We start from the raw sequence: 27,721 nt of genomic DNA, 5'->3' as shown, positions 1-27,721 counted from the left end.
GTTTGACAGTGCAGGCGGGCCATAAATAAGATATTATAAGACCGAAGCTCCGGGCCGTATGAAATCTGACTGGTGGCCGGATTTGGCCCGTGGGCCGTACTTTGGACATTAAGGCAAAAAATGTATCAACGTTTGCCAAAATCTTGAGTTATGTATGTGATGTAGCGATGTATTTATTTTTTAAGGTTTGAAGGAAGCTGTTCCTCACATCGGAGGCTTGCTCTTTAAGCCCCCTGTATGGCTAAACTGATTTACCCCGGAGATAGAATTTGAACCGAGAGAAAGACATCAAAATATTCCCTTCAGCATCCATCATGTTTTCAAGCAGTCGGTCAAAGACAAAGTGAGGTTGAAAAACAGAAAGTCTTCCCAGATGGACTGTGAAACGATGGAACATAAGCAAGCTCTTGCGCCTACCGGACAAACGGACTTACTTCATTTGACGGCTTTCCAACAGCCAATCGCAGTGCGCATCAATAGCATCCCCAAATCCTTGTGACACCTGTTTTCTGAAAGTCACTTGGACCTACCTCTAAAAAATCTGTGAGAAATGGCCTCTGACGTTGTTGCCGAAACAACACTCACATGTGTAAACACTGTGACATTAAGACAGTCATCATCGTCCCCATGGCACGACTGTTAGGGTTGACAAATTATTTTGATCATATGATTATTTTGGAATGTTGACTAGAATCATTAACTTTTTTAAAAGCTTCAACCTTTCCTTGACTCATTGAAACTTTCCACATTTCAGTTGTTGAAACATTCTTGCTTAGTTATCTAAAATTGCTCCACTGGTATCTAAGTATCTAAGACAGTGGTTCTTAACCTGGGTTCGATCGAACCCTAGGGGTTCCGTGAGTCGGCTTCAGGGGTTCGGCAGAGCTTGTATGTCATTCCCCCCACCCGCCCGGCGGAGGGCCGAACACACCTGAATGTCGTGTAAATTCGCGATAATACATATCTGAACTGGTCTTGCAAAGGCAACAGCAGAAGTCACACTGATTTGCTGGTATGTCATCCCCCCCCCCCCCCTAAAGAGGGGTTCGGTGAATACGCATATGAAACTGATGGAGTTCGGTACCTTCAACAAGGTTAAGAACCACTGATCTAAGAGCTAAGACCCTCTGCACTGATTAACCAGTTTGCAGAGGTGATCCCCAAAACCTGTTCACTCTCACCCCCACCCTGCTTTCTCTCAATAAATATTCTCTTGCAAGAAGTGAAAGTTAGACTGCTTTCAAGCACCTCTGTACCACACAGGGTGCTGATGGCTTTCTCCGCTTGGAAGCGTAAAATGGGCAAACTGTCTCACGTGTGGTTCTTGCATAAAGTAGAGTGTGGAAAACTCTATCAATGACCTTCGTCTTGGTCACCTCACAGCCTCAGTTTCACACACTCCTCTTCAAACAAGAACAGACTACCCTGCTCCTTCTCTCATCATAAAAGTGTACTTCCCTGATACAACACCCCTTAAGTAAGCATAAAGACTCTGCATTCCAGGCTTATAAATTCTTGCTTAGCAAGAACCTACGTCAGGGGTGTCAAACAATTTTTTTCCGCAGGCTGCATTACAATGCCTATGACTACAGTCATAGCTTCTGTCGGAGGGCCATTTGTCAACCCAAATAAATGTATGAGCACCTCATATTATATACATTGGAGCCTCGGTTTTCAAACGTCCCGGTTCTCGAACAAATCGGTATTCAAACAAAAAATTAGAGATTTTTTTTGCTTCGGATGTCGGACAAAATTTGGTTGTCGAACCTCGCAAGATGAACCGAGAGGACCCGCATGCCAACTGACTCCGTTCGTTATTACATTCTCGTTACTCTGAGGATTGCATTAACTCTAATCATGCCTCCAAAGGAAGCAAGTAGGAGCAGTAAAGCCATTCTAAAACACAAAGACGCTCCTAAAGCCACGCGACACTGAGCGCCCGGCGCGCTGGATTGCGCGATCGGACCAAATTAAGCTCCCTGCGCACTGAGGTCCACTTACATTTTGGAAAGTAGATTAGGACTTCAAAAATATTTTCTACATTTTAGCGACCGCTCTGTCACAATAATGCGACCAGCGCGGTGCAGTTGCGCGGTCGGCGGCGCGCAACTGTTGCGCGTTCGGCGGTGCGCTGCAGTTGCGCGATCAGACAAAATTAAGCTCCCTGCGCACTGATGTCCACTAATTTTGGAAAGTACAGCAGGACTTTAAAAATATTTTCTAAGTTTCAGCGACGGCTCTGCAAATGAAAAAATGCTTAAAAAAGGCGTTTTTTTGTTTGGCTTGGAACGGATTAATTTTCTGTCCATTATTTGTAATGGGAAAATATGATTTGGAATTCGAACAATTCACTTCTCGAACAGCCTTTTGGAAGGAATTGTGTTCGAAAACCGAGGCTCCACTGTACAGTAAAAGCTACAAAACAAACTGACAAATAACTCATTTTCAAATTGAGACGAGTAAAAACTGGTCAAATATTTAAAAAAATATATATATTAAAAGTGAAGACAATTTGCAATTCTAGTCATGACACGAATTTGATGCATTGTCTTTGCAGGCCACATAAAATGATGTGGCGGGCCATATCTGGCCCCCGGGCCTTAGGTTTGACACATGTGACCTACGTATTTCCGTCCATCATGGCACGACCAAGCATGATTTTTGGGTGTGGGAGGAAACCAGATGACATGGAGTAAACCCACGCAGGCACGGGAGAAAAGGCAAACTCCACACAAGGATGGCTGGAGGTGGAATTGAACCTGCACCCTCTGAAATGTGAGGCGGATATTTTAACCAGTGCTCCACCCTGGGGACGCAGACCTTTTATTAACACAACATGTATTGACAGAGATGAAGAAAACATACAAACATGCATAAATCTCAGCAACGACCATAAAGAACTTAATGTAGAGGGAACACTAGCAACAGACTATTAATAAGTAAAATAGGACCACTTACAGGGGTAAAGTTGGCAATGTGATATGAGCTACACGTAAAGCTCCGCAGAACACATGAGCTGGAAAAAGAATTCTGAAAAGCATGATGCAACAACGTGTCATCAACAATAGCCCAGTGCCCTCTAGTGGCCGGAGGAAACCTCTAAAGTACACGCAGCAGCTCCATTTCCTTGGTTAAAGGAAAATCGACTGTCTTTAACTTAAAAGCGGCGTCATTTGGTTTTCTTTTGTCCCCATAGTGAGGGTTTGCCTATAAAAGCTTCCTTTCTCCACTAATATCCGTCTTGATCTCGTCCTGTCCTTGTTCGTGTCAATTGTGCGGCACTATTTGCCTGGTGGACGGACATGCACTCAACACACCACTCAGTGACCGTGTGTCTGGTGACATCCCTCTGCCCAGCAGAGCGGTGCCACACAACAGCGGTCCGCGACCTTTTTACTCACGGGTGTATACGTGTATTAGACATTACAAAAAATCCATTGATGTGCCAGACCGGACTACAAGCCCAAGGGTTCAAAGCTTGTGTAAAAAGTAGCAGCTTATAGCCTGGAAAATACAGTACTTTATTCAGTATAAAAGTATTCTGGAGGAAAGAAAATACAATTTGAGTTACGATTGGTATTTCTTCAGCAATATCGCACCGCTTTATCACTTGACCAAAAACGAGATTTGCGGTGTTTGTCAATTATATTCAGGACCTCCTGCGTTGGTGGGTCAGTTCAGGATTGTCTCCAATAATATTATTACCTCTCCTATATTGTCATACAAACACCAGCATCTACACAATGTCTTATGCCGAGCATGATGCCATGTAATAACAATATCCTATTTACGTCGCTAAAGCGTGTAACATCTCAGAGCGCATGTGGCATAAGCTCATTGTATATGCAAAGCAGCGGTTAGGTGACACCCAAACTGACAACGGCTGTCTGGATTTCTCACGGCCCAATTAGATGAGGGAACTGCGGCGGATTACCCCCCTCGAAGACACTGCCAGGACAATCAAGGGCACCTCCTGCAGCTCTTCACTAAATTGGGGTCATGAAAGGAGCGTCCACGTCACGGCCCCGGGAGTATTGACGAGATCAACTAGATCAACTAGATACTGGTAATCCCTTCACCACTACAAGCAAAAGTTACAAGCTACAACACAGCTACAAGCTACGCTACAAGCTACGCCAAAAGCTGCAAGCTACAAGCTGTTAGAGTGGTGCTCACTCTAACTTATTTTGCAAGAACCACACGGGAGACAGTCTGCCCTTTAAACACTTGCAAGTGGAGAATTTGCTCGTTACTGCAGGTACAGAAGTGTTCGAACAAAGTCTGCCTTTGGTCTCTTGCAAGAGCATATTTATTGAGAACAGGTAGGGTGGTTAATCAGTGCGGTGGGTCCCAGCTCATTGTTTTACAAGGTCGTGGAAACAAGAACTAGTGGAGCATTTTAGATGACTAACTAAGCAAGAATGTTTCTACACCATTTGGAAAGTTTCAACAACTGAATGGTTAAACTTTTCAGAGTCAAGGAAAGGTAAAAAGTTTAAACAAAGTTAATAATTCTAGTCTACAATCCAATATAATCACACAATCAAGATAACCAAGATAATCTGTGAACCCTAACATATCCCTCCTGTTTATCATATGATTATGTCAACCCCGATCAATCAAACATAAGTAAGAAAACATATCGAAGAAAGAATAATAAAAATAATAATAAAAAAGATCAATAAAAAAACAGAGATGATAGGGGACGGGTTGGGGATCGTGTAGGGTGACACATGATAAAAACAACAAACAATGACAGCAATAATTTCCAGTGAAGATGAGGTTTATCCCCAATACTCCAGTTCAATTTTAGTGTGTAAGTAAAAAACCTGTGGCAAGATGTTTCAATGCAGGAAAAGTCTCAGACGGTCCCTCTGCCTTAGGCGACCAGAATGTTATCAATAAAAAAAGAAAAAGAAAAACACAGAAACAGTACATCATTGTATCCATCACTTGCGAAGCATTTTTAATGGTGAAATCATTAAGTTTCTGCAAAATATGTACGGCGAAACAGCATCATCGCAATCATCTTTCCGCAGCGCGTCATAGTCATCACATCCGACATGTCTGATATGTTGTATTTGCACCTGTGCTATGAAAGAAGATAAAGATCTTGACACAGCAGACTTCAAACATGGGACAACACAGGTCGCAAATAAGCACAATAACACCAGCACAACAAGCACAGGAGTCCAAAATTTCAACAGCAGTTGTGGCAACTGCTGTTGAAATTTGTTTGAAATTGGTGGCCAGTTGCCAGAGAATAGCCATGAAAAGAAATCCCATTGATGTGGGACTTTGTCGTTTGACATGGCCTGCTGTAAGTTCTTCAGTAATTTCCTGGCGTTGTTGTGTCATTTTCTCCTGGAATGTATGTGCAACAGGAAGTCCCAATAATGTGGCACACGCCACCTTGTGCTGCAGTCATCAAGTCCAGAACCATCCTGTTTTGCAAGACCATTAGCCTAATAGCCTGAATCTCTCTGTTTTGTCCATCATTGACCTGCAGCGAGAGATTCACAAAAGATTGGAAACGATAGTTCAGTGTCTCGATGAAGAGTGATTGTTTTCCAACTCCGATCCAAGGAAGAAGCGCATGAACAACTTTGTCTCCGACGGACCATACTTTATGGTCGTCTGGAACATTCGCACCCTAGACAGGGTCATGAGGGTCAAAGGTTGCAACAGCCCTGCGTTGACGTCCAGAAGAGTTGTGTGCTGTCATCAGCTGATGATGTTGTATCCTCTAGGTGTGGTCCGTCACCCACACTGGTGCACACACTCCTGTCCAGTTGGCAGGCAGCATCGGATAAACCTTGTGACCACAAAGCCACCAGCCATTCTGAATGAAGTATGTTCCGTTCAATGGTGCAGCCATGTCGGTGGGAGAGCCCTCACCACCTGAAATGGCTCTCTTATCCTGACACTCAGCAGTGATGTCCAAAGCTCCCATCCAGTTTCCTCCTGGAGAGCAGTCGTCGTTAATGCATTTGTGGGTCTCGTTACCTTGGATGTAACATGTGTAGTTCACTCCAGCTGGTCTCTCTGTGTAGGCCACTTGCGGCAATGTTTGTCCTTTAACAGTCACTTTGAGATTTGTCCAGAAAAGCTGATCACAGGTACCGTCTGCAAGTCCAGGGCAGGAAGGGTCGGTATCACTGACTGTGACAGCACGGTGTTGATATCAAACTCCTCCCATGGATGCCATACATTTCGCTTCTGTGACATTCATTGATATGGCCTCCAAGTGAACTTGTGTGGAGGAACACACATAACATCCATCCTGTGTGTGAGCTTTCACAGTGAACTTTACATACCGGTACCAAGCGTTGGTTTCGTATGGGTTTCTGGGGTCCCATGACCAATCCTCAAAGTTCTCATCATGTGACCATCTTCTTCCACGGTTGACATTGTTAATCGGTCTATTCAGATGAGCCCACAATCCACAGCACGCTCCAACCACAACGCAGCAGAGGATCCACCTGGCATATGGAGCCCCGTTGCTACTAGGATGGCAGAGACACCGGGACATCCCCTCGCCTAGCGGAGTGGGGATCGATGGATTCTTCACCAACACTGAGACGCCCCACCCGAGACGATGTGGCCCCTTTGTAGTCAGCCTTCCCCACCACTCCGAATTAGGGGTCCAGCATTCTCTGCAACTTGCAGTGGCTGAGGTGAATCCAGCTGGGCCGTTCAGCAATCTTTACCGCGGTGGGGGTAGTCAGCAAAACTTGGAATGGTCCCTCCCACCGTGGGCTGGCCCAGTTCTTTCTTTTGATGACCTTGATGTAGACCCAGTCTCCTCGCTTGATGGGGTTGTCAACCTGTGAGGATATAAGATCAAACGGCAGTAAATTTGCATTTGACACATCTGTCAGTCTGAGCGTTCTGATCATGTAATTTGCCAAGGACTGTTCTTCATCTGCTTTTTGCAAATCTGCAGGGAACACAGGTAGTCTATATGGTCTCCCATGGATGATTTCAAAAGGTGTTAGCCCTTCTGAAGTGGGAGTGATCCTCATATAGAGCTTCACTAAGTCTAGGCACTCTGGCCAAGGTCTGCCTGTTGTTTCCATGCATTTTTTCAACCTGCTTTTGATAGTAGAGTTTGATCGTTCAACAAGGCCAGCGCTGGAAGGATCCCAGGCACAGTGGTTTTTTAACATTATCCCAAGGTGTACAGCCATGTTCTGTACAACTTGGTTCACAAAGTGTGGACCATTGTCACTGTAAATGGTTTGGGGGATGCCATGAGTCGGTATGATGGCTTTGCAGATGGCTTTTGCCACTCTTAAGGCATCTGCACGTTTAGATGGAACTATTTCCACCCATTTGGAAAATGCATCAATGCACTTTGTGTGAGTTCAATAAAATCCATGTGCATGATTTGAAATGGGTAAGACGGTTTCGGAAATGAACCTCTCTTAGGTCTCATGTTTCCTTGTGGATTATGTTTCACACAAACAGGACATGCTTTACAAAAAAAAAAATAAGTAAGCATCTAATCCAAAGGTAGTGAATTGTTGATGTATGATGGACTTCATCCCTCCTGTCGACACATGGCAAGGCATGTCGCAATTGCTGCTGCCTTAAAAAGTGATTTTGGTAAAACAGGTTTGTCATTGATGCGGTGGATATTATCTGTATCCACTATTGCACCTTTTGTCGTCCACATTCGTTTTTCCACCATTGGAGCATTGACCTGCATATCTATCAATATAGTTTTCTCTATGAGTTGCGTGTCCTCGGAATCTATTAAAAAAAAAATCATGACCATGTTTCCCTGCTTCTTCTTCTTTAGCAATTTTGTCTGCTAATCTGTTTCCATTTGAGACTTCATCTGTGCCTGTGGTGTGAGCAGCACATTTACACACAGCTAGTTTAGTAGGGAAATGGATGGTTTGCAACAAGTCTTTTAACAAGGAGGCATGGGTAACCGGCTTACCGGTTGATGTTGTCATCCCTCTGCGCTCCCATTGTTTTGCAAAATAGAATAGAGTAGAAAACACATACTGACTGTCTGTGTATACAGTGACTTCCTTATCTTCTGCTAATTGACAAGCTCTTGTTAGCGCAATTAGCTCAGCAGCCTGCGCTGACCTGTTGTATGGAAGTTTCTCTGCTTCAACAATCTGGTTTGGCAATTTCACAATTGCATAACCACTTTGATTGTTTCCTTTAGGATCCTTTGAACATGATCCATCCACATACCACTTTTCCCCTTTGTCAAGTGGTGTGTCACTTAAATCTTGTCTGGGCAGCTGTAGATTTTCTGTAGCATCCAAATAGTTATGTGGGGTTCCATCCCCTGGCAACGGGATCAACGTTGCTGGGGTAAAGACTGTGCATCTCTTTATCACAATATGTGGTTGTGACAGAAGTGTAGCAGTGTAGGACAGGTGTCTGGCAGGTGACAAAAAGTTCATTTTGCTTTGCAGTAGCAACACATCTACAGCATTTGGAACTAGCAGTTCCATTTTGTGGAACAGGACCACATCTGCGGATAGTGTCACTGCAAGCGCTGCCGCGCATACTGCTTGGACACAGTCTGGTAAGGATTGAGCCACTGGATCCAATTTTTTTGAATAAAATGCAATTAGTCTTAGCTTGCTGCCATGAGTCTGCAGCAACACTGAGGTCATACAACCATTCCTGCAGTCTGCTGTTTGCACAAAGGTTTTATTGTAGTCTGGCAAGATAAGGGTTGTAGTTTCCATCAGAGCCTGTTTCAGCACTACACTGATAGCTTGAATGAAAATAGTTGGACTATCAGCAAATCCCTGTGGCAATCTGGTGTACGTATAACTTTGTCCTTTAAAGGTAAATGCAAACCAAAACTGTGAGTCTGGGTGAATTGGCACTGAGAAAAATGCATTGCGAAGATCAATTACTGTGAAAAACTTCTGGTTAGGCTTCAAAGTGTTTAGAAGTGTGTGTGGGTCAGGCACATTAGGTGCGCTTGTCTGCACTGCTTTATTTACCACTCGTAAATCTTGTATCATTCGCCAATCAATTTTATTGGCCTTTTAGACTGGAAAAATAGGAGTGTTGCAAGGAGAATCCGAACACTTCCTAATGATTCCTCCAGTCAAAAGATCATTTATAACAGGGGCAATCCCATTTATTGCCTCGTGTTTTAAAGGATATTGCTTAACTCTTGGACGCCACTCTGATCTTGATTTGATCTGTACTGGGGGAATGGACATTAAAAGTCCTACATCAGATGGGCCCTTTGTCCAGAGTTTTTCAGGAAGCTCAGCCAATTCCCTCTCCTCCATCTCAGTCAAACAAACATTAACTAGTCAGGGAAGCACATAAGTGCATGCCCTTCCAAAAGCCACTTCACACACTGTTTGCTTCCACATATCACAACTGGTACTGTAGCTCCACCCATCACCTTTATCCTCATAATCAGTGACAGATCCGGCAAGTTTAATTCGGCAACCCACATCTGCCCATGTTATACTGTGAGGTTTAAACAATGAAATGTGGGGTACAGCCGACAACTTGTATTTGTCTTTCTGAGGAGCGGGCAGGAGCACAGCAGAAGCTGTAAATGACATGCGATCAGTGTACAGAGCAGTGATTAGGTTACTTCTGTGTCACTGAGAAAACTTTCAATATATTCATCTTGTGGATCAGTGAGAATGTTCATGGTGACATGTAATTGATTACAAGTCATTTCTGATTCAGGTCGGGACAATTGTTTTCGAGCTTCACTCAGTAAACTGCTTGGTAGCTTGGGATTCCGTTCAGGAGAGATGTCATAGGAACAACAGATCTGTTCACCTGCTTGTGCAGCATATGAGTCTACATCTTTCACTCTACATGCTCGCATGCCATCCTTTACTGGAATTATTGCAATTCTCAACCAAGTCATCAGATCTCGTCCCAGCAGGTTTATTCAAGATTCAAGAGTTTTTTATTCGCCATGTTTGAGCGTGCCAAACAAGGAATTTGACTTCGGTAAATCACAGCCTCTGTTCAACATTTAGGTAACTAACAACAACACTCAGGACATGTGAAAAATGAAAGATATTCTCAAACATCCCCTGATCTTAAACTGATCTTAAACTCCCAAGAGGGCAAGGAAAAACTCAAAACTCCAGCTAGGGGAAATGAGAAACCTTGAGAAGAGACCACAGATGGGATGGTCCCTCTTTATCTAGGACACATAGTACAAACAGTGTAGACAAAAAAGGTGTGGAAAGCGGGATGTTATTGCACAGTAATGACTCTGAGACTCTAAGAGTTGTGTGAGTTCATCAGAGCGACAGCCTGGGGGAAGAAGCTGTCTCTGTGTCTGCTGGTTTTAGTGTACAGAGCTCTATAACGGCGTCCGGAGGGGAGTAGTTCAAACAGGCTGCAACCTGGGTGCGAAGGGTCTGTTGAGATGTTACTTGCACGTTTCCTGGTCCTGGACAGGTACAAGTCTTGGATAGATGGGAGGTTGATTCCAATTATCTTTTCTGCAGTCCTTATTGTCCGTTGCAGTCTGTGCTTGTCTTGTTTGGAGGCCGATCCAAACCAGACAGTGATGGAGGTGCAGAGGACAGACTGGATGATGGCAGTGTAGAAGGTCTTCAGCAGCTCCCGCGGCAGGTTGAACTTCTTGAGCTGTCTCAGGAAGTACAGCCTCTGCTGGGCCTTCTTCCGGACAGAGTCTATGTGGCCGGTCCATTTCAGGTCCCGAGAGATTGTGGTTCCCAGGAACTTGAAGGTGTCTGATGAGAGAATAGTATTACTGCGGATAGTGAGGGGTGAAAGTGGTGAAGGGCCTTGCCTGAAGTCCACTGTCATCTCCACGGTCTTGAGTGGGTTCAGGTCCAGGTGGTTTTGGCTGCACCAGTGGACCAGCCTCTCCACCTCCTGTCTGTACGCAGTCTCATCACCGTTCTGGATCAGTCCGATGAGAGTGGTGTCATCTGCATACTTCAGGAGCTTCACAGAAGAGTCACTTGCGGAGAAATCGTTGGTGTAGAGGGAGAAGAGCAGTGGGGAGAGGACGCACCCCTGAGGGGCTCCAGTATTGGTGGTCAGGGTTTCAGATGTGATGCTCCCCAGCCTCACACGCTGTCTCCTGTTGGTCAGGAAGCTGGTGATCCACTGACAGGTGGAGGCAGGCACCGCGAGATGGATGAGCTTCTGTTGGAGGATGTCAGGAGCGATGGTGTTGAACGCCGAGCTGAAGTCCACAAACAGGATCCTGGCGTACTTTCCTGGGGTGTCCAGGTGTTGCAGGATGTAGTGCAGTCCCATGTTGACCGCATCATCCACCGACCTGTTTGCCCGGTAGGCAAACTGGAGGGGGTCCAGCAGGAGGCCCGTGACATCATTCAGGTGGTTCAGCACTAACCTCTCGAAAGATTTCATGACCACAGATGTCAGTCCAACAGGTCTATAGTCATTCAGACCTGTGATGGCAGGCTTCTTGGCCACTGGAACGATGGTGGAGCTCTTGAAGCACGAGGGCACCTCACACAGCTCCAGGGAACGGTTGAAGATCCGTCCAAAGGTGGGCGCCAGCTGCTCAGCGCAGACTTTCAAGCAGGAAGGTGACACGCCTTCCTGATCTTCTGTCTCCGGAACATCTGGCGCACTTCCTCCTCGCGAATCTGGAGTGCTGGCGCGGCCTCTGCAAGAGAGAGAGTTGGTGACCACGATGATGGAGGTGTGGACAGAGCAGTTGTGGGGGGAGGTGAGTATGTGGATTGTGCTGCAGGAGGTCCCGTTGTGTGGGAGGACCGATCAAACCTGCAGTAGAACCTGTTTAGCTGGTTAGCGAGCCTTGGGCTCTCCACAGGACGGAGGGTTCGTTTCTTGGAGCCCGTGATGCTCTGCAGACCTTTCCACACTGTTGAGGGATCAGGATTGGCAGAGAGGTGTCTCTCCAGGCTCTCCCCGTAACACCTCCTGGCTTTCCTGACCTCTCGGTTCAGTGTGTTTCTGGTCTGCTTGAACAGGTCCCGGTCGCCGCTCCTGTAGGCCTCCTCCTTGACTTTGCGCAGCCTCCTAAGGTTCGGTGTAAACCAAGGTTTGTCGTTGTTGTACGTGCAGAAGGTCTTAGTCTGCACACACAGATCCTCACAAAAACTGATGTATGATGTGACAGTGTCAGTGAGTTCATGCAGGTCTGAAGTTGCAGCTTCAAAAACTCTCCAATCGGTGCAGTCAAAGCAGGCTTGGAGGTCCTGCCTTGACTCCACTGTCCACTTCCTTACAGTCCTCACCACAGGCTTAGAAGATTTTAGTTTCTGTCTGTAGGCAGGGATCAGATGAACTAGACAGTGGTCCGAGAGTCCTAAAGCTGCACGAGCCACAGAGTGGTATGCATCCTTAATTACGGTGTAGCAGTGGTCCAGTGTCTGTGCCCCTCTGGTGGGACACGTTATGTGCTGTCTGTATCTGGGGAGTTCGTGTGCGAGGTTCGCCCTGTTAAGATCACCCAGAACAATGATTAGTGAATTTGGTAGAAGTTTCTCCATGTCTGTCACCTGGTCAGCCAGCATCTGCGTGGCTTCACTCGCACGTGCGTGTGGTGGAATGTAAATAGCCGCCATGACAATCGAGGAGAACTCCCGTGGTGAATAGAACGGCCGGCAGTTTATGAAAAGTGCGTCTAGGAGAGGGCTGCAAAACTCTTTCAACACCATGACATCGGTACACCAACGTTCATTAATGTAGAAACAGAGACCACCTCCCTTTGATTTTCCGGAGAGCTCCGCGCTGCGATCTGCACGCGTTAGCCGAAACCCAGCTAACTCCATGGCGTGGTGGGGGGTTCGTTCGCTAAGCCACGTTTCAACAAAACACAGCGCGGCGGATCTGCTGAAGTCCGTGTTCCTTGAAGTGAGGAGCAGCAGTTCGTCCATCTTGTTCGCCAGGGAGCGGACATTCGCCAGATGAATTGACGGTAGGGCAGAACGGAACCCTCTCTGCCTCAGCTTTACGAGGGCTCCGGCTCGTTTTCCGCGTCGCCGCCGTCGCGCTAGCTTGTATAGCAAAGCCGCTCCGGCTAAAATCTCCGACAAACAGTCTGAATCAGAGAGAACAGGAGAGAAAATACCAGAAGAAGACTGACCGATATTTAACAGTGCTTCTCTAGTAAAAGTGATCCGGGATGGACAGCAGAAGACACAGAAAACACACAAAATAAGACAAAGAAACAGAGAGCGACTCACCGTGGCAGCCATCTGCGGCGCCATCAGATGACGTTTTGGGACATTTTGGAGATAGGATAATCGACACTGAAGCTATGACTCCCGTTTCATCATCTCTCACTTCAACTGGATTGGAGATACTCTCCTTGTGTACCTGCCCATCAGCAGATTTCACCCAAATTGTATTTTGGGAGGCCTTTAGATTAGGGACTTTAGTTTTTATTACTGTTTTACAAGCCCCGGTATCACACCAAAACTCAAGATCACTTCCTCCAACGTTTAAAGTAACGTGGTTTTTCTTTTAATGCACTCAGAATGTCCCAGGCTGTATGGACATCTACTATTTCTTCCTCTGTAGGAGCACAAGAGGTCAAAGGGGAGGAATCTAGTCATGCTGAAAATTTAGCTTTTCTCTTCCTCTTCCTACACCCCTTGATTGGTTTTGTTTTTTTCTAAAACACTCTTTTGACCAGTGTCCACGTTTCCCACAGTTCCAACAGGTCTCTGAATCTGATGGGGATTTTGAAATCTATGGTGGCCTTCGACCTTGTTGGCCTCTACCTCTTCCTCTGCCCTGTTGGGACTCTTGGAAGAAGACGGTTGTATCTTCATCGAGTTCATCATCATCATCATTGCCTAGATGAAATACATCTTTTGCCTCTTTTGATCACTTTGTCAGCATGTCTGGCCCATTGCATAGTTGTCGTCACACTTGCAATATCCACTTCCACCAAATGTTTCCTCACCCAGTTGCCTATTTCAGGGCGGAAATTAGTGAGGAGCGCATTTTCAAGCTGTTGCTGATAAGCACTCTCAGCTGCATCATTGAATGGGATGCCACTATGCACCCTGAATTCTTTTTCAAATCTCAAGCGAAAATCATCAGTATCTTCCCCAGGCTTCTGTTTTATTCCTGCCAAATGACCATAATTCACTCGTCTTTGAAATATAGTTCGCACTCTTTGCACAAGATCATTCCATTGTGCTGCATACTCCCCTTCCAATTGATTTCCATCAACGGGATAGGGGAAAGGCCCTTGGTTATTTCTACCTGTATAATTTCCTCTAACCTTGGCCCAGTCTTTTCCCAAAGAAGACATTGCAGCTTCTCCTGCCTCATGCCCATTCAGTCTATAGGAATGTATGATTCCAGCCATGTCTTCTGCCCATTTATCTGGGTCTTCTGCAACAGGGGTAACCCCTTCAACTGCTTTTCTTGCCTCTTCCAAAGTCTATGGCCGAGCAGCATTGGTCATACTTCTTGTTCGCACAGGAGTTCTAACAATGTGACCCTGATCTTTTTTGCTGTTACATGGTGCAGGTCTGTTAAACTTGGATACAAGTTTTGCATAGGAACAGAAAGCTCCTCTTGCCCCTCTGCTTGAGCTGCGGCTTGAGCTGCGGCTTGAGCTGCGGCCGGGACTGTGCGCCTGCGCACTGTGGCCTCATTGTCTTCCAGCCTGACAAACATACTCGCAGCCTCATCACTTTTTACCTTTATAGCTTTTGTCTTTTGAATGTGTTCTCTTCTCTCTTGTGAAGCTTTCAACCACATTCTAGCACAATTCAATTTTCTCTCTTTTCTTTCCTTTCTCAGTCCCTTTGTCTTCCTAGCCACACTCTCCTCCAAAACATCAACCACTATCTTCCACACTTCAACTTTCAACTTCCCTTCTACTCCATACTTTTTCTTCCACTTAGGCGTGTATCGCATACAATTAAGAAATGTACTCGCCATGTACTTCTCATCTCCTTCAAGAGCTAGAGATTTACCGTTTTTATGTCCCATCTTAACTTGGTATTTTAGGTTTATAAAAAAATGTTTTCACTATTTTTCTTTCTTTGAGGATCCTCAATGCAGGTTTAAATTGACCTTTCAACAAATTACTAGCCTGTGTTATTGCCATGGATCAATGCTAGAACTACTTTTTAGTCAGTTTATTCTACCAGTCACACTTTCAACCACACAAGTTTCTTATCCCTGCCTATGCGAAGTCCTCTTTAATAAAAAGAGCTGCTGCATCCGGAGAGGGGACTCTACAAGACCCCCTCCTTCCCTGGGAACTAAAGACAACAGTCCTGTTACCCAGCCCTGCCAACGTGAAGTAGTACTCTTTAGAACAGTGGTTGTCAAATGAGGGTACACGGCGGTACTCTAGATAGTACGTGAGATGTTACAAAAATATATAAAACAGTTTGAGAACCACTGCTCCAGAAGAGCCACCTCATCCGGAGGGGGACTCTACAACACCCCCTCCTTCCACAAGACTTAAGATCTTCTGTCCTGCCTATTTACTTGTACTTTTTTCTTGTGCACTTTTACTTTTACTTGTACGCGTTTCACAACAGCACAATCACACAACTTTAGGGCTTTTACTTACTTGTCACCTGGTTCGTTGCACTGCCAGATCCCGTCAATCCACCTCTGTCAGACGAAGGCAGACCTAAGATGCTGGCGCAGCGAAGAATTTCCTTCCCAGGTCTTTCTTTACCAGATCCGGCTAATGGACGCTGGCCCGTCGACGGTGTACAGCGTGTCTTCCTCCGTATGCCAGATGGCGGGTATGAGAGAATTCGGGTCACGGCACTAAAAATGTTAGAGTGGTGCTCACTCTAACTCATTTTGCAAGAACCACACGGGAGACAGTATGCCCTTTAAACACTTCCAAGTGGAGAATTTGCTCGTTACTGTCTTTGGTCTCTTGCAAGAGCATATTTATTGAGAACAGGTAAGGTGGGGGTGACATTGGACATGTTTGGTGGTCACCTCAGCAACTGGTTAATCAGTGCGGAGGGTCCCAGCTCATTGTTTTACAACGTCGTGGAAACAAGAACTAGTGGAGCATTTTAGATGACTAACTAAGCAAGAAGAATGTTTCCACACCATTTGGAAAGTTTCAACAACTGAATGGTTAAACTTTTCAGAGTCAAGGAAAGGTAAAAGGTTTAAACAAAGTTAATAATTCTAGTCTAAATTCCAACATAATCATATGATCAAGATAATCAAGATAATCTGTAAACCCTAACACAAGCCACAAAGCTACAGAACAGAAAACAACATCATGCCTGGAGACAGACACAAAGGTCGATCTTGGAAACGAGGAACCTCCTCACGACCAGCATTGACGGTCCTATCTGCGAACATCGAAGGGTTCTCCTCTGCAAAACGAACAATCTTAGTCGATCTATGCAGCAGACAACACTGTAACGTGCTCTGCTTGCAAGAGACGCACAGAGGGAGTGAAAATAATCGCCCTACCATACCAGGAATGGTCCTGGCCATTGAACGACCTCACAGGCAGTACGACAGTGCCATATTTGTAAAAACAGGTTTAGCTATAGAAGACACAGACATGTCAGATGACCATGATATTGAAGTCCTATCTGTCGAGCTAAGCAGTGCTGAAGTAACATCTGTCTATAAACCACCACCTGTAGACTTCATATTCCCCCAGCCAATCCCCAAAGTACACAACAAACCACAGATCATTATTGGTGACTTCAACAGCCACAGTATCCAGTGGGGCTACCCTGAAATGAACAAGGATGGAGAAGCAGTTGAGGAATGGATTGAAGCCAACCAACGAAGTCTTATCCATGACCTCAAGCTACCACACTCGTTCCTTAGTGCTCGCTAGAAACAGGGCTATAATCCAGATCTCACCATGGTCACAAATAACACCGCTGGACTGTGTAAAAAGACTGTGCTGGACCCTATTCCATCAAGCCAACACCGTCCCATCGGGATCCAAATCAACGCGGCTGTAGTCCCAACCATCGTGCCTTTCAAAAGGCGCTTCAACTACAAGAAAGCAGACTGGGAAGGATTCACCAACGAGCTGGAAGAGAATATCAAGAATATAATACCAGTTAGCACAAACTATGACCATTTTGCTAACCTGGTGCTGAAAACTGCTTGGAAACACATCCCCCGTGGCTGGAGAGTTCAATATATACCTGGTCTCTCAAAGGACTGTGCAGGACTCTATGACAATTATATCAGCATGTTTGAATCAGATCCCCTCTCAGAGGAGAAAACTGCCCAAGGTGAGAAGGTGATGAAAAGCATTGCCCAAGAGCGAAGCAAGACCTGGAATGCTCTTATTGAGTCCACACACATGTCAAAAAACAGCAAGAAAGCATGGACACTTATTCAGAAGCTACGGGGTGACCCTAAAGCAGATCGTCAGCGCCCAAAAGTCACTGCTAACCAAGTTGCCAACCAATTGCTTGAAAATGGAAAGAGTGGAAAGAGCGCGAAAAAGATCAAACTGAACCGCAAGAAATACATCGAGGACCCTGCATTTGCAAGACAGCTCACCATGGAAGAGCTGGAAGGGGGAAGCGCTACCCTCAAACCAGGAAAAGCCATTGGACTGGATAACATCGCAACCGAACAGATCAAGCACTTCGGCCAAGACATGGCCCCTACAGCTCTTCGAGTGCCTGACAACACACAAGCTCCCCAACATCTGAAAAAAGGCCCACATTATAGCAATGCTGAAACCTGGGAAAGACCCATCCGCTCCCAAGAACTTTAGACCAATCTCACTTCTGAGGCACACCGACAAGCTCTTCGAACGTCTAATCCTCAACAGAATCGGCTCCTTTGTTGACAAACACCTCATCCCTGAACAAGCAGGTTTCCGCCCTGGCAAGTCGACAACTAGCCAAGTACTCAACCTCACCCAGTACATCGAAGATGGTTATGAGGAAGGGATGGTAACTGGTGTGGTGTTTGTCGACCTCTCAGCTGCCTATGATACACAGAGGTCTCCTCAGCAAGATCCTGGAGACCACAAGAGACATCCGTCTAACAGAGCTGATTGAAAGCATGCTTGAAAACAGGCGCTTTTTTGTTGAACTTGGAGGAAAGAAAAGCAGGTGGCGAAGACTCAAGAATGGCCTCCCACAGGGAAGTGTGCTTGCACCACTTCTCTTCAACATCTACACCAACGACCAACCAAAAAGTGCAGACACACGTCGCTTCATCTATGCAGACGATCTTGGCATAGGTGGACAAGCCACTGATTTCAAAATTGTGGAAGACAGACTCTCCAATGCTCTGACAGAGCTCTAACACCCTATTATGAAGAAAACCACCTACGTAGAAACCCATCTAAGACACAGGTGTGTGCCTTCCACCTGCAAAATTGTGAAGCTAAGCGCCAACTGAAGGTCAGCTGGTTAGGAACCCTCGTTGAACACTGTGAGCACCCAGTCTACCTAGGGGTAACCCTGGATAGATGCCTGTCCTTTAAGACCCACATTGAGAAGACTAAGTGCAAAGTAGCTGCGAGGAACAACATTGTCCGCAAGCTCACTGGCACACATCAACATGGGGTGCTAATCCACAGACTCTCAAGACAACTGCACTTGCACTCTGCTACTCAGCCACGGAGTATGCTTGCCCAGTATGGAAGCGAGCTGCCCATGCCAAGAAGCTGGACCCCGCCCTAAATGCTACCTGCCGTCTTATCACTGGCTGTCTAAAACCAACGCCTATAGAGTGCCTGTACATCCTGGCAGGAATAGCCCCACCAGAGATACGTAGACAAGCAGCAAGCAAGGAAAAGCGGCAACAACAGTCCACTGACCAAAGACATCCTCTCTTCAGCCATGTATACCAGCCAAAAGCCGCCTTAAGTCCAGGAAAGGTTTTCTGAAAAGTGTCCCACCCCTTGGAACACCGAGCATAGGCAGTGAAAGAGTCACTCAGTGGGAAGAAAGACTTGACAATCTTCCACCAGAAACTACAATGGAGCTTAAGGCAAGCGAGGCACTGCCCCCAGGAGCAGACACCAACTATGCAACGTGGAAATGTCTAAATAGACTAAGATCTGGTGTTGGACGTGCAAAAGTCACTTTCGCAAAATGGGGGCATCTGGATGATCGGAACGCTGAGTGTGACTGAACCACAGACCACGCAACACCTCCTCATATGCCCCCTGCTGGAACATCCCTGCACAGCACCGGACTTAGCAGAGTTTAATGAGAAGGGACAGAAATGTGTTCAGCTGTGGCTGAACCACGTCTAGCCAAGCCTGTAACTAACTGCCTTGCAGCCACGATAAGAAGGAGACTTTAAATTGGACATCCACTTTTTCTTTGGATTGTTTTATATTATGTGTTCTATGTGCCCTCTCTGTATCCATTGCAGTCTGGTCATCCTGGAAGGGGGATCCTCCCATCTGTGGTCTCCTCTCAAGGTTTCTCATTTTTCCTCGAGTAGGTTTTTTTAGTTTTGTCCTTGCCCTCCTGGGAGATCAGGGGATGTTCGAGAACGATTGTCAATTTTTTGTACGCGTGAAGCCCTTGGAGACTTGCCTATGATTTAGGGCTATATAAATATACTTTACTTGACTTGATCCCCAACATTTGGAGCACCACGGACAGACAATGTTTTCACAGACCGGCGTTTGACGTCACGATTTTTGCAACAAAAACTTCAGAACAATTCTAGAAAATCCAAGTCAAATCAAAATCAAATGTAGCATCAATAAATCAAATAATCACCGACTGCACATTGTTTTTAGAAGTTTTCTTTGCAAAAATCATCCGTTTGAATTACAATCCCATTTCCGCAAAACATACCAACTCACAATCTTAAATATCACCATACTGTCTTTTCAGCCAATCATATAGCGTGACATCTTCAAAAGTGTTAGGGATCCGATCTGAACACAGAGTGGATCTGGTGCCTACATCGGCTTTTAAGGTTTGGCGGATGAATACAACAAAATTAAATGATGCGACCGGCATAGAAGCAATGGTATTGTGGTGGCGAAGGAAAGGAGACGCAGGTGTGTCGCAAAAAAACTTTATTCAACACACTCGTAAAACGAGGAATAGAAAGAACACACACCCCGGTCCCAACACACCCTTTAACCCTTATTTCCATGCTAGCATTCCATCCATTCATCCATCTTCTTCCGCTTATCCGGGGTCGGGCCGAGGGGGCAGCAGCTTTGGGAGGGACTCCCAGACTTCCCTCTCCCTAGCCACTTCATCCATCTCATCCTGGTGGATCCCAAGGCGTTCCAAGGCCAGCTGAGAGACAGTCTCTCCAGCGTGTCATGGGTCGTCCACGGGGTCTCCTGCCGTTCGGACATGCCCGGAACACCTCCCATGGAAGCATCCAGGAGGCATCCTGATGAGATGCCTGAGCCACCTCATCTGGCTCCTCTTAACGTGGAGGAGCACCGGCTCTACTCCGAGTCTCTCCCGGATGACCGAGCTTCTCACCCTATCTCTAAGGGAGAGCCCACACACCCTGTGGAGGAAACTCATTTCGGCTGATCCGCCTGTCGATCTCACGCTCCATCCTGCCCTCACTCGTGAACAAGACCCCAAGATACTTGAAATCCTCCACTTGGGGCAGGATCTCATCCCCGATCTGGAGAGAGCATTCAACCCTTTTCCGACCGAGAACCATGGACTCAGATTTGGAGGTGCTGACCCTAATCCCGACCGCTTCACACTCGGCTGTGAACCGCTCCAGTGAGAGCTGGAGATTACGGTTTGAAGAAGCCAACAACACCACGTCGTCTGCAAAAAAGCAGAGATGCAATGCTGAGGTCCCCAAACCGGACACCCTCAACGCCTCAGCTGCGCCTAGAAATTCTGTCCATAAACGTTATGAACAGAATCGGTGACAAAGGGCAGCCTTGGCGGAATCCAACCCTCACTGGGAACGAATCCGACTTACTGCCGGAAATGCAGACCAAACTCTGGCATCAATGATACAGGGACTGAACCGCCCTTATCAGTTGGTTCGGCACCCCGTACTCCCGAAGCACCCTCCACAGAACTTCCCGAGGGACACGGTCGAACGCCTTCTCCAAGTCTACAAAACACATGTGGACTGGTTGAGCGAACTCCCATGCACCCTCGAAAATCCTGCCGAGGGTATAGAGCTCCAGGCCCTGCTTCCGCAATGTGTCGGTGGAATTGAGGTCTTCAACGACTCACAACGTCCCGAGTCGAGGTCAGCAGCACGCCATCTCCACTGCAAACAGTGTTGATGGTGCCCTGCTCCCCCCTCCTGAGACGCCGGATGGTGGACCAGAATTTCCTCAAAGCCATTCGGAAGTCATTCTCCATGGCCTCGCCAAACTCCTCCCACGCCCGGGTTTTTGCCTCAGCAACCGCCGAGGCCGCATTCTGCTTAGCCATTCGGTACCTGTCAGTTGCCTCCGTAGTCCCACAGGCCAGAACGGCCCGATAGGCCTCCTTCTTCAGCTTGACGGCATCCCTTGCTGCCGCTGTCCACCAGAGGGTTCACGGGTTACCGTCATGACAGGCACTGAGCACCTTACGGCCTGCCTCAACAATGGAGGCACAGAACATGGTCCACTCAGACTCAATGTCCCCCGCCTCATCCGGGACGTGGGAAAAGCTCTGCCGGAGGTGGGAGTTGAAGCTCTTCCTGGCATGGGATTCTGTCAGACGTTCCCAGCAGACCCTCACAGTATGTTTGGGTCTGCCGGGTCGGACCGGCATCTTCCCCCACCATCGGAGCAACCCACCACCAGGTGGTGATCAGTTGACAGCTCCGTCCTTCTCTTCACCCGGGTGTCCAAAACATGCGGCCGCAGATCCGATTACAGGACTACAAAGTCGATCATCGAACTGCAGCCTAGGGTGTCCTGGTGCCAAGTGCACACATGCACATGTTGTTCATATGTTTGAAGATGGTGTTCATTATTGACAATCCGTGTCAAGCACAGAAGTCCAATAATAGAAAACCACTCGGGTTCAGATCAGTAGGGCTGTTCCTCCCAATCACGCCCTTCCAGGTCTCACTGTTATTGCCCACGTGAGCATTGAAGTCACCCAGTCGCACGATGGAGTCCCCAAAAGGAGCGCTCTCCAGCACTTCCTCCAAGGAATCTCAAAAGTACTCTGAGCTGCCGTTTGGTGCATAAACACAAACAGTCAGGACCCGTCCCCCTACCCGAAGGCGGAGGGAGGTTACCCTCTCGTTCACCAGGGTGAACCCCAATGTGCAGGCGCCCAGCCGGAGGGCAACAAGTATGCCCATACCTGCTTGACGCCTCTCACCGTGGGCAACTCCAGAGTAGAAGAGAGTAAATCTCAAGAGGGCTTGTAGAGTATAGTTTTCCTCAAGAGAGCTTGTACCAGAGCCCAAACTGTGTGTAGAGGCAAGTCCGACTATGTATAGTCGTAACTTTTCTGCCTCGCACACCAGCTCGGGCTCCTTTCCAGCCAGAGAGGTGACATTCCATGTCCCAAGAGCCAGCTTCTGCAGCCGGGTATCGGACCACCAAGGTCCCCGTCTTTGGCCGCCGCCCAGCTCACTTAGCACCCGACCCCTTTGGCCCCTCCCCCTGGTGGTGAGCCCATGGGAAGATATATAACTTTACTTGGAGCGTCCTCATAACATCACACCAATAACATGAGTTTTGTTCACGTCACGAGGTGTAGGAAAGTATCCGGTCCATTTTTCAAAATAAAAGATCTGTCAGACTCAGATAAATAAAAAGGAAATAATAAAAGTTATTTATACTTTCTTGTGGGGTCCGGCACCGAATGAAACCAAACCGGTATCAGTCTACGGCCCTGGGGTTGGAGACCGCTGCAATAAAGAAGTAATTACTGTATGGTGAGTATCATTGCGCTCGATGTCAATGGAATAGCAACAACAACAACTACAAAAAAGCCTGGTGAGCAGTAGCCATTGAAGTTCAAAAGGTCACATGTGGGAAAAAAAAAACCCAAAAATGTAAGTATCATGCGTAGACTTACCTGTTGAATAGGTGTTGTACACATCTTGTACAAAGATACATGTGTGGTAAAAAGTCATCCGCCGTATTGAGGTGCAGATAGCGTTTAAGAACTTTCTAAAGAAAATGACAAAAGTTAGATCTTCGAGTAGACATTATGGGTAGAGGATTCTAACAAAGAAGGTAGGAAAAAAGCTCTGTCACTCAAATTTCTGAAGATGAAAAAAATGAGGTAATAGCAATAAGACAACATAGTTGTATGTATTTATCAAAGTTCACATGCCATATTTTCTGGACTATAAATCACAGGTTTTTTTTCATAGTATGGCTTACACTCAGGAGCGACTTATATGTGAAATTATTAACACATTATTACTTGATCATTATTACTTACTTATTAGCTCAGTGGCCTTGTGGTATGAGTGTCCGCCCTGAGACTGGGAGGTCGCGGGTTTGATCCCCAGCCGAGTCATACCAAAGACTTTAAAAAAATGGAACCTTGGGGATGCTGTAAAGCTGCACCTTCTTGGGCCGCGCTGCATGTGGCCGTACCGGCACCTGCTGGGCAAACGACCCTTTGAAACCGAGAGGGTGGCAAGGGGACGGCACGGCCGCTTGACACCTAAAACAATCTTTGTGCTGGTAAGACTTGCAGAAATACATAACTGTTAGTCTACTCATCCGTCGGATCGACGGGAGATTCCATCCATCCATCCTCCTACTAGAAGTTTATCACTTCACATGTTACTTTCACACTAAACTCCTTGAGGGCGCTGTAGGCCTGTGGAAGAGTTAGAACTGCAACTGACAATGAGTCTGTCTCCATCCACTGACTTTCAGAGTCAGCGGAGTTGTTTATAAGTGACAGAGGACCAAGATTTCGATGGATTTAATGATTTGGAGCGACACGGATGGTTAGATAAACTCGTTATTTATGTTATAGTTGTTAGGTACTATATAGTTTATATATAGTTATTTAGGCCTGTGGAATTAATTAGAACTGCAAATGATGATGAGTCTGAATCCATCCACTGACTTCCGGAGTCAGCGGAGTTGTTTATAATTCACACATAGGATGAAGATTTCAATTGATTTAATGATTTGGAGTTACACGTATGGTTCGATAAACTTAATTATGTTATAGTTATTTGATATATAGTTTATATATAGTTATATAGGCCTGTGGAATAATTGTAACTGCAACTGACGATGAGTCTGACGTCAGCGCCGATGTACTTCCGGAGTCAGCAGCGACGTTGTTTATAGTCAGTGACACAGAGGGTTTTTTTCTGCTTTATTATGCATTTTATGGCTGGTGCGATTTATACTCCGGAGTGACTTAAAGTCTGGAAAATACGGTATATACATTCTGAGCTTGTGTTTGTAATTCACGCAATCACGGAGGATTCAGAAGGGAGGCAACAACTGCTACATTCTTACCTATTCCCATAATTTAAAATGACCTTCATGATGTAAAAGAAACAAATATTCCATCCATACGACTGCATATGACAATATGCATGCCACAAAACAACTGCCACATTCTTACCCATTCTGATAATCTAATATAGCCTCCATGATGTCATAAAATGTTACATATTCCATCTATACAACAACTGTATATGACAATCTGTGACCTCTGTTACCTTTATGGTTATTAATCATAGGATGATTTACAAGCTATGCCTTTGATTTGAATTTTTGCTGCATAATAATTTCTTCTCATGTGTACATTGAATTAACCAATATGTAAACACAAAAATACTTCCCTGTTTCAAATGAGAGCATCCCTAGGCAGAAGGACTTGGAGAAATGGACTCATCTGCATTTTTTATATGATCAAATACTCACAAGGCAGTGGAACCTTGGGAAATCGTTCACAGCAGCTGGAGAGGGATAGGCATGCATGCTGGTGGTCGGCCACATTCAGGGTCCGTTGAGGATGTGGCGGATCTCACAGGGGCCACAGCCAGCAAGGAGGAGGGGTGAGGCAAGCATTGGTCAGCCACATTTGAAAACCGATGAGGATGAGGGTGCGGATCTCTTCACAGCTCGTGAGGAGGTGGGATGAGGCACACCGGTGGTCGGCCACATTCCAGGTCCGATGAGGACGGCTGGGTTGGGTCTTTACACACTGTGGCGAGCAGCTCTCCTCAAGCCTGAAACATGGGCTACACGTTTAAGTGCGGGCGGTAGGTGCCGACTGGATTGGCGGGATTGATGGATTGGGCCAGTTGCGAGTCTGAATCGCCGTCATCCTGCGAGCTGACGTGTACCGCGTGCCGGGCTGCTATACATTAGTCATCTGAGTCGCCGTTACGAGAACTAGCAAGCACGCAGCGTCCCTGGTTGAGGACTGCAGCGGAGAAGGCGGATGTGGCTGGAGGGCATCCAGCAGAATGGGTGTGAGCGTACACTGCAGCCATCTTTGGCAAATGGCAGATATTAGTTGTCAGCCTCACATCAAGGTGTGTTGACCCACCTCAGGGGTCACCACTGTGGCAGAAGTCGAAGCACATTGTAATGCCTTAACTTTGGCATTTGACTTTATGCAATTCAGAGTATGATGTTTTGTCTGTCTCTTCAGTGTTTGCCACCCTACACATCCACAGACAATTTTGTGACAAAATATTTTTCTTGCAAGTTTCTCAATCTGTCGTCATGCATTTAATCATTTCTGTTACAACCAAATAATTTTCTTGTCTATTAAACTGGATGAGTTGCAATGATTTTTTAACTTGTGTTTTTCTGTAATCAGGGTTGAGTTAGACCAGATTGAACTGCTCAGACCTGATCGACGACATGGAACTGCTCAGTTGGACTAATACAGCTTTTTTTTAGTCATCCTCCTGCTCAACTTCCTCTGCCTCCCACCGCGTCAACATATCAGCCAGAGTGACTATTTCAGGCTCAGCAATTGTTCAGCCCCGAACCGATTTGCAGGGTCATTTTGAGATTCTAAGAAGACTATTTATTAACTCTGTCTGTTATGCTGACCTTAAAAACTGCTCATAAAATTGAATTATTTGATATAAACGAGACCAAAATGGGACCAGGCTATTAAAAAATATATACAAAATACAATCAATTGAACAGGCCCACGTGTATCAGCCTGTGGTTGGGAATGACGATACTTGTTCCATTAATGCATATTAAATTCATTCTCTGAAAGGGAAAAAAATGAACAAATGCTAATTCCCTTTTTATTGTTTATTTTTAAGTGTGAATATTCAAAGTTAATGGTAATAAATAATAATGTGGTTTGAAATGTGAATTTCCTTATTCTACTTTTGTTAATGATATTGTTTATATTCTAGATACAGCATGTACATTATTATTAGTAGCCAGTGTAGGCCATGTTGGACAAGGTTAAGGATAAAGTTAGTGACAAGGTAAATATTTCTCAAAAATATTTTGAAATTGATTTTCAAGGGCTTTAAAATATAAGTGTTGTGCTTTTAATTTTTGTTTTACTCTATGATTACATTTTGTTGATCTAAAAAAAATGTGGGTTAAATGTGTAGAAAGGTCAAGGTGGCTTCCCTTAATAGTTTGGTTGAATCTCTGCAGATTATAAACTGTTGTTTTATATCATCAAATTTTAATTTAACGATCAATTTGTTAATAAAAATGCTAACTTATTCTAATTATCTTGACCAGATGCCTTATTTATTTTACACTAATACCTCTACAATTGAATCACTGAAATAAGTTTTCCACAGTATCCATCTGAGAGTACTTCTCTGTGATCTGCTCGGAAAAGGTGGGACATACAGTTTAATACTTCAAACTGTTTGGGCGATGCGGCATCTTGTGCACGCCTACCCAGATGCGTATGCGCACAAATATCTTTAAAGTCAAAGTCAAAGTCAGCTTTATTGTCAATTTCTCCACATGCCAAAGACACACAAAGAAACCGAAATTTCGTCCCCCCCTATCCCACGGTGACAAGACATGGCCCACAACAGACAAACAAGTAAACAAGTATAACAACAGCGTGCTGAATAAATAATGAATAAATAACACAATAAATAAATAAATAAATAAGAGGAGCAAAAAAAAGGAGCAAGTGCGCGTACAGCAGACATTCCAGAAAATAGCGCAACAGTGCCGCACGGTACGCAGAAGGGGGTAGCGAGTTCAGGGTCCTAACAGCCTGGAGAAAGAAGCTGTTGGCGAGTCTCGTGGTGCGGGAGCGCAGGCTCCTGTACCTCTTCCCAGAGGGCAGAAGGTCAAACAAAGAGTGAGCCGGGTGACTCACATCTCTCGCAATCGAGGTTGCCTTGCGGGCGAGATGGGAGGTGTAAATGTCCTTCAGGGAGGGGAGCGAAGCCCCAATAATCTTACCAGCCGTATTCACTATGCGCTGCAGGGCCTTCAAGTTCTGTTCAGTGCAGTTACCACTACACGGTACACGGTACAATGTAGACAGGACTGCCTGAGGAGCACATGCACGCCTGAGCTTCCGCAGGCAGTACAGGCGGCGCTGAGCTTTCTTTGCCAGTGACGGGGTGTTTGCGGACCAGGAGAGGTCCTCACTGATGTGCACCCCCAGGAACTTGGTGCAGCTCACCCTCTCCACCACAGCATCGTCGATGATCAGCGGCAGGTGTTTTGTGTGACCCTTCCGGAAGTCAACAATGATTTCCTTGGTCTTGTTGACGTTCAGCAGGAGGTTGTTGTCCCTGCACCACGTGGTCAGAAGGTCAACTTCCGACTTGTACCGAGTCTCGTCGCCCTTCGTGATGAGACCCACCAGAGTCGTGTCGTCAGCAAACTTCACGATGCGGTTGTCGCTGTGGGTCGCAGTGC

At 46.0% G+C, this 27,721-nt stretch overlaps 1 protein-coding gene across 19 annotated transcripts in view; it reads left to right on the top strand.

Moving 5' to 3' along the window:
- LOC148398573 (palmitoyltransferase ZDHHC5-A-like) overlaps positions 1-27,721 on the top strand; it is a 247,889-nt gene that overhangs the window by 171,072 nt on the left and 49,096 nt on the right. For 17 of the 19 annotated variants that reach the window (XM_088372915.1, XM_088372916.1, XM_088372923.1 and 14 more), the window contains one exon: positions 25,668-26,559. The exons of 1 other annotated variant lie outside the window; for it this stretch is intronic. In XM_088372915.1, the coding sequence (XP_088229041.1) occupies positions 25,668-25,734 (67 nt within the window). In that variant the 3' untranslated portion in view covers positions 25,735-26,559. Of the gene's footprint in view, positions 1-3,911; positions 4,067-25,667; positions 26,560-27,721 lie in introns of those variants that run through there. One more of the 19 variants, XR_015857906.1, reaches the window with a different exon arrangement.

This window comes from Syngnathus floridae, chromosome 4 (genome assembly GCF_059516105.1).
Source record: "Syngnathus floridae isolate MCC-2025c chromosome 4, RoL_Sflo_1.0, whole genome shotgun sequence".
Lineage (NCBI taxonomy): Eukaryota > Metazoa > Chordata > Actinopteri > Syngnathiformes > Syngnathidae > Syngnathus > Syngnathus floridae.
This window is presented reverse-complemented; position numbering and strand designations above follow the sequence as displayed.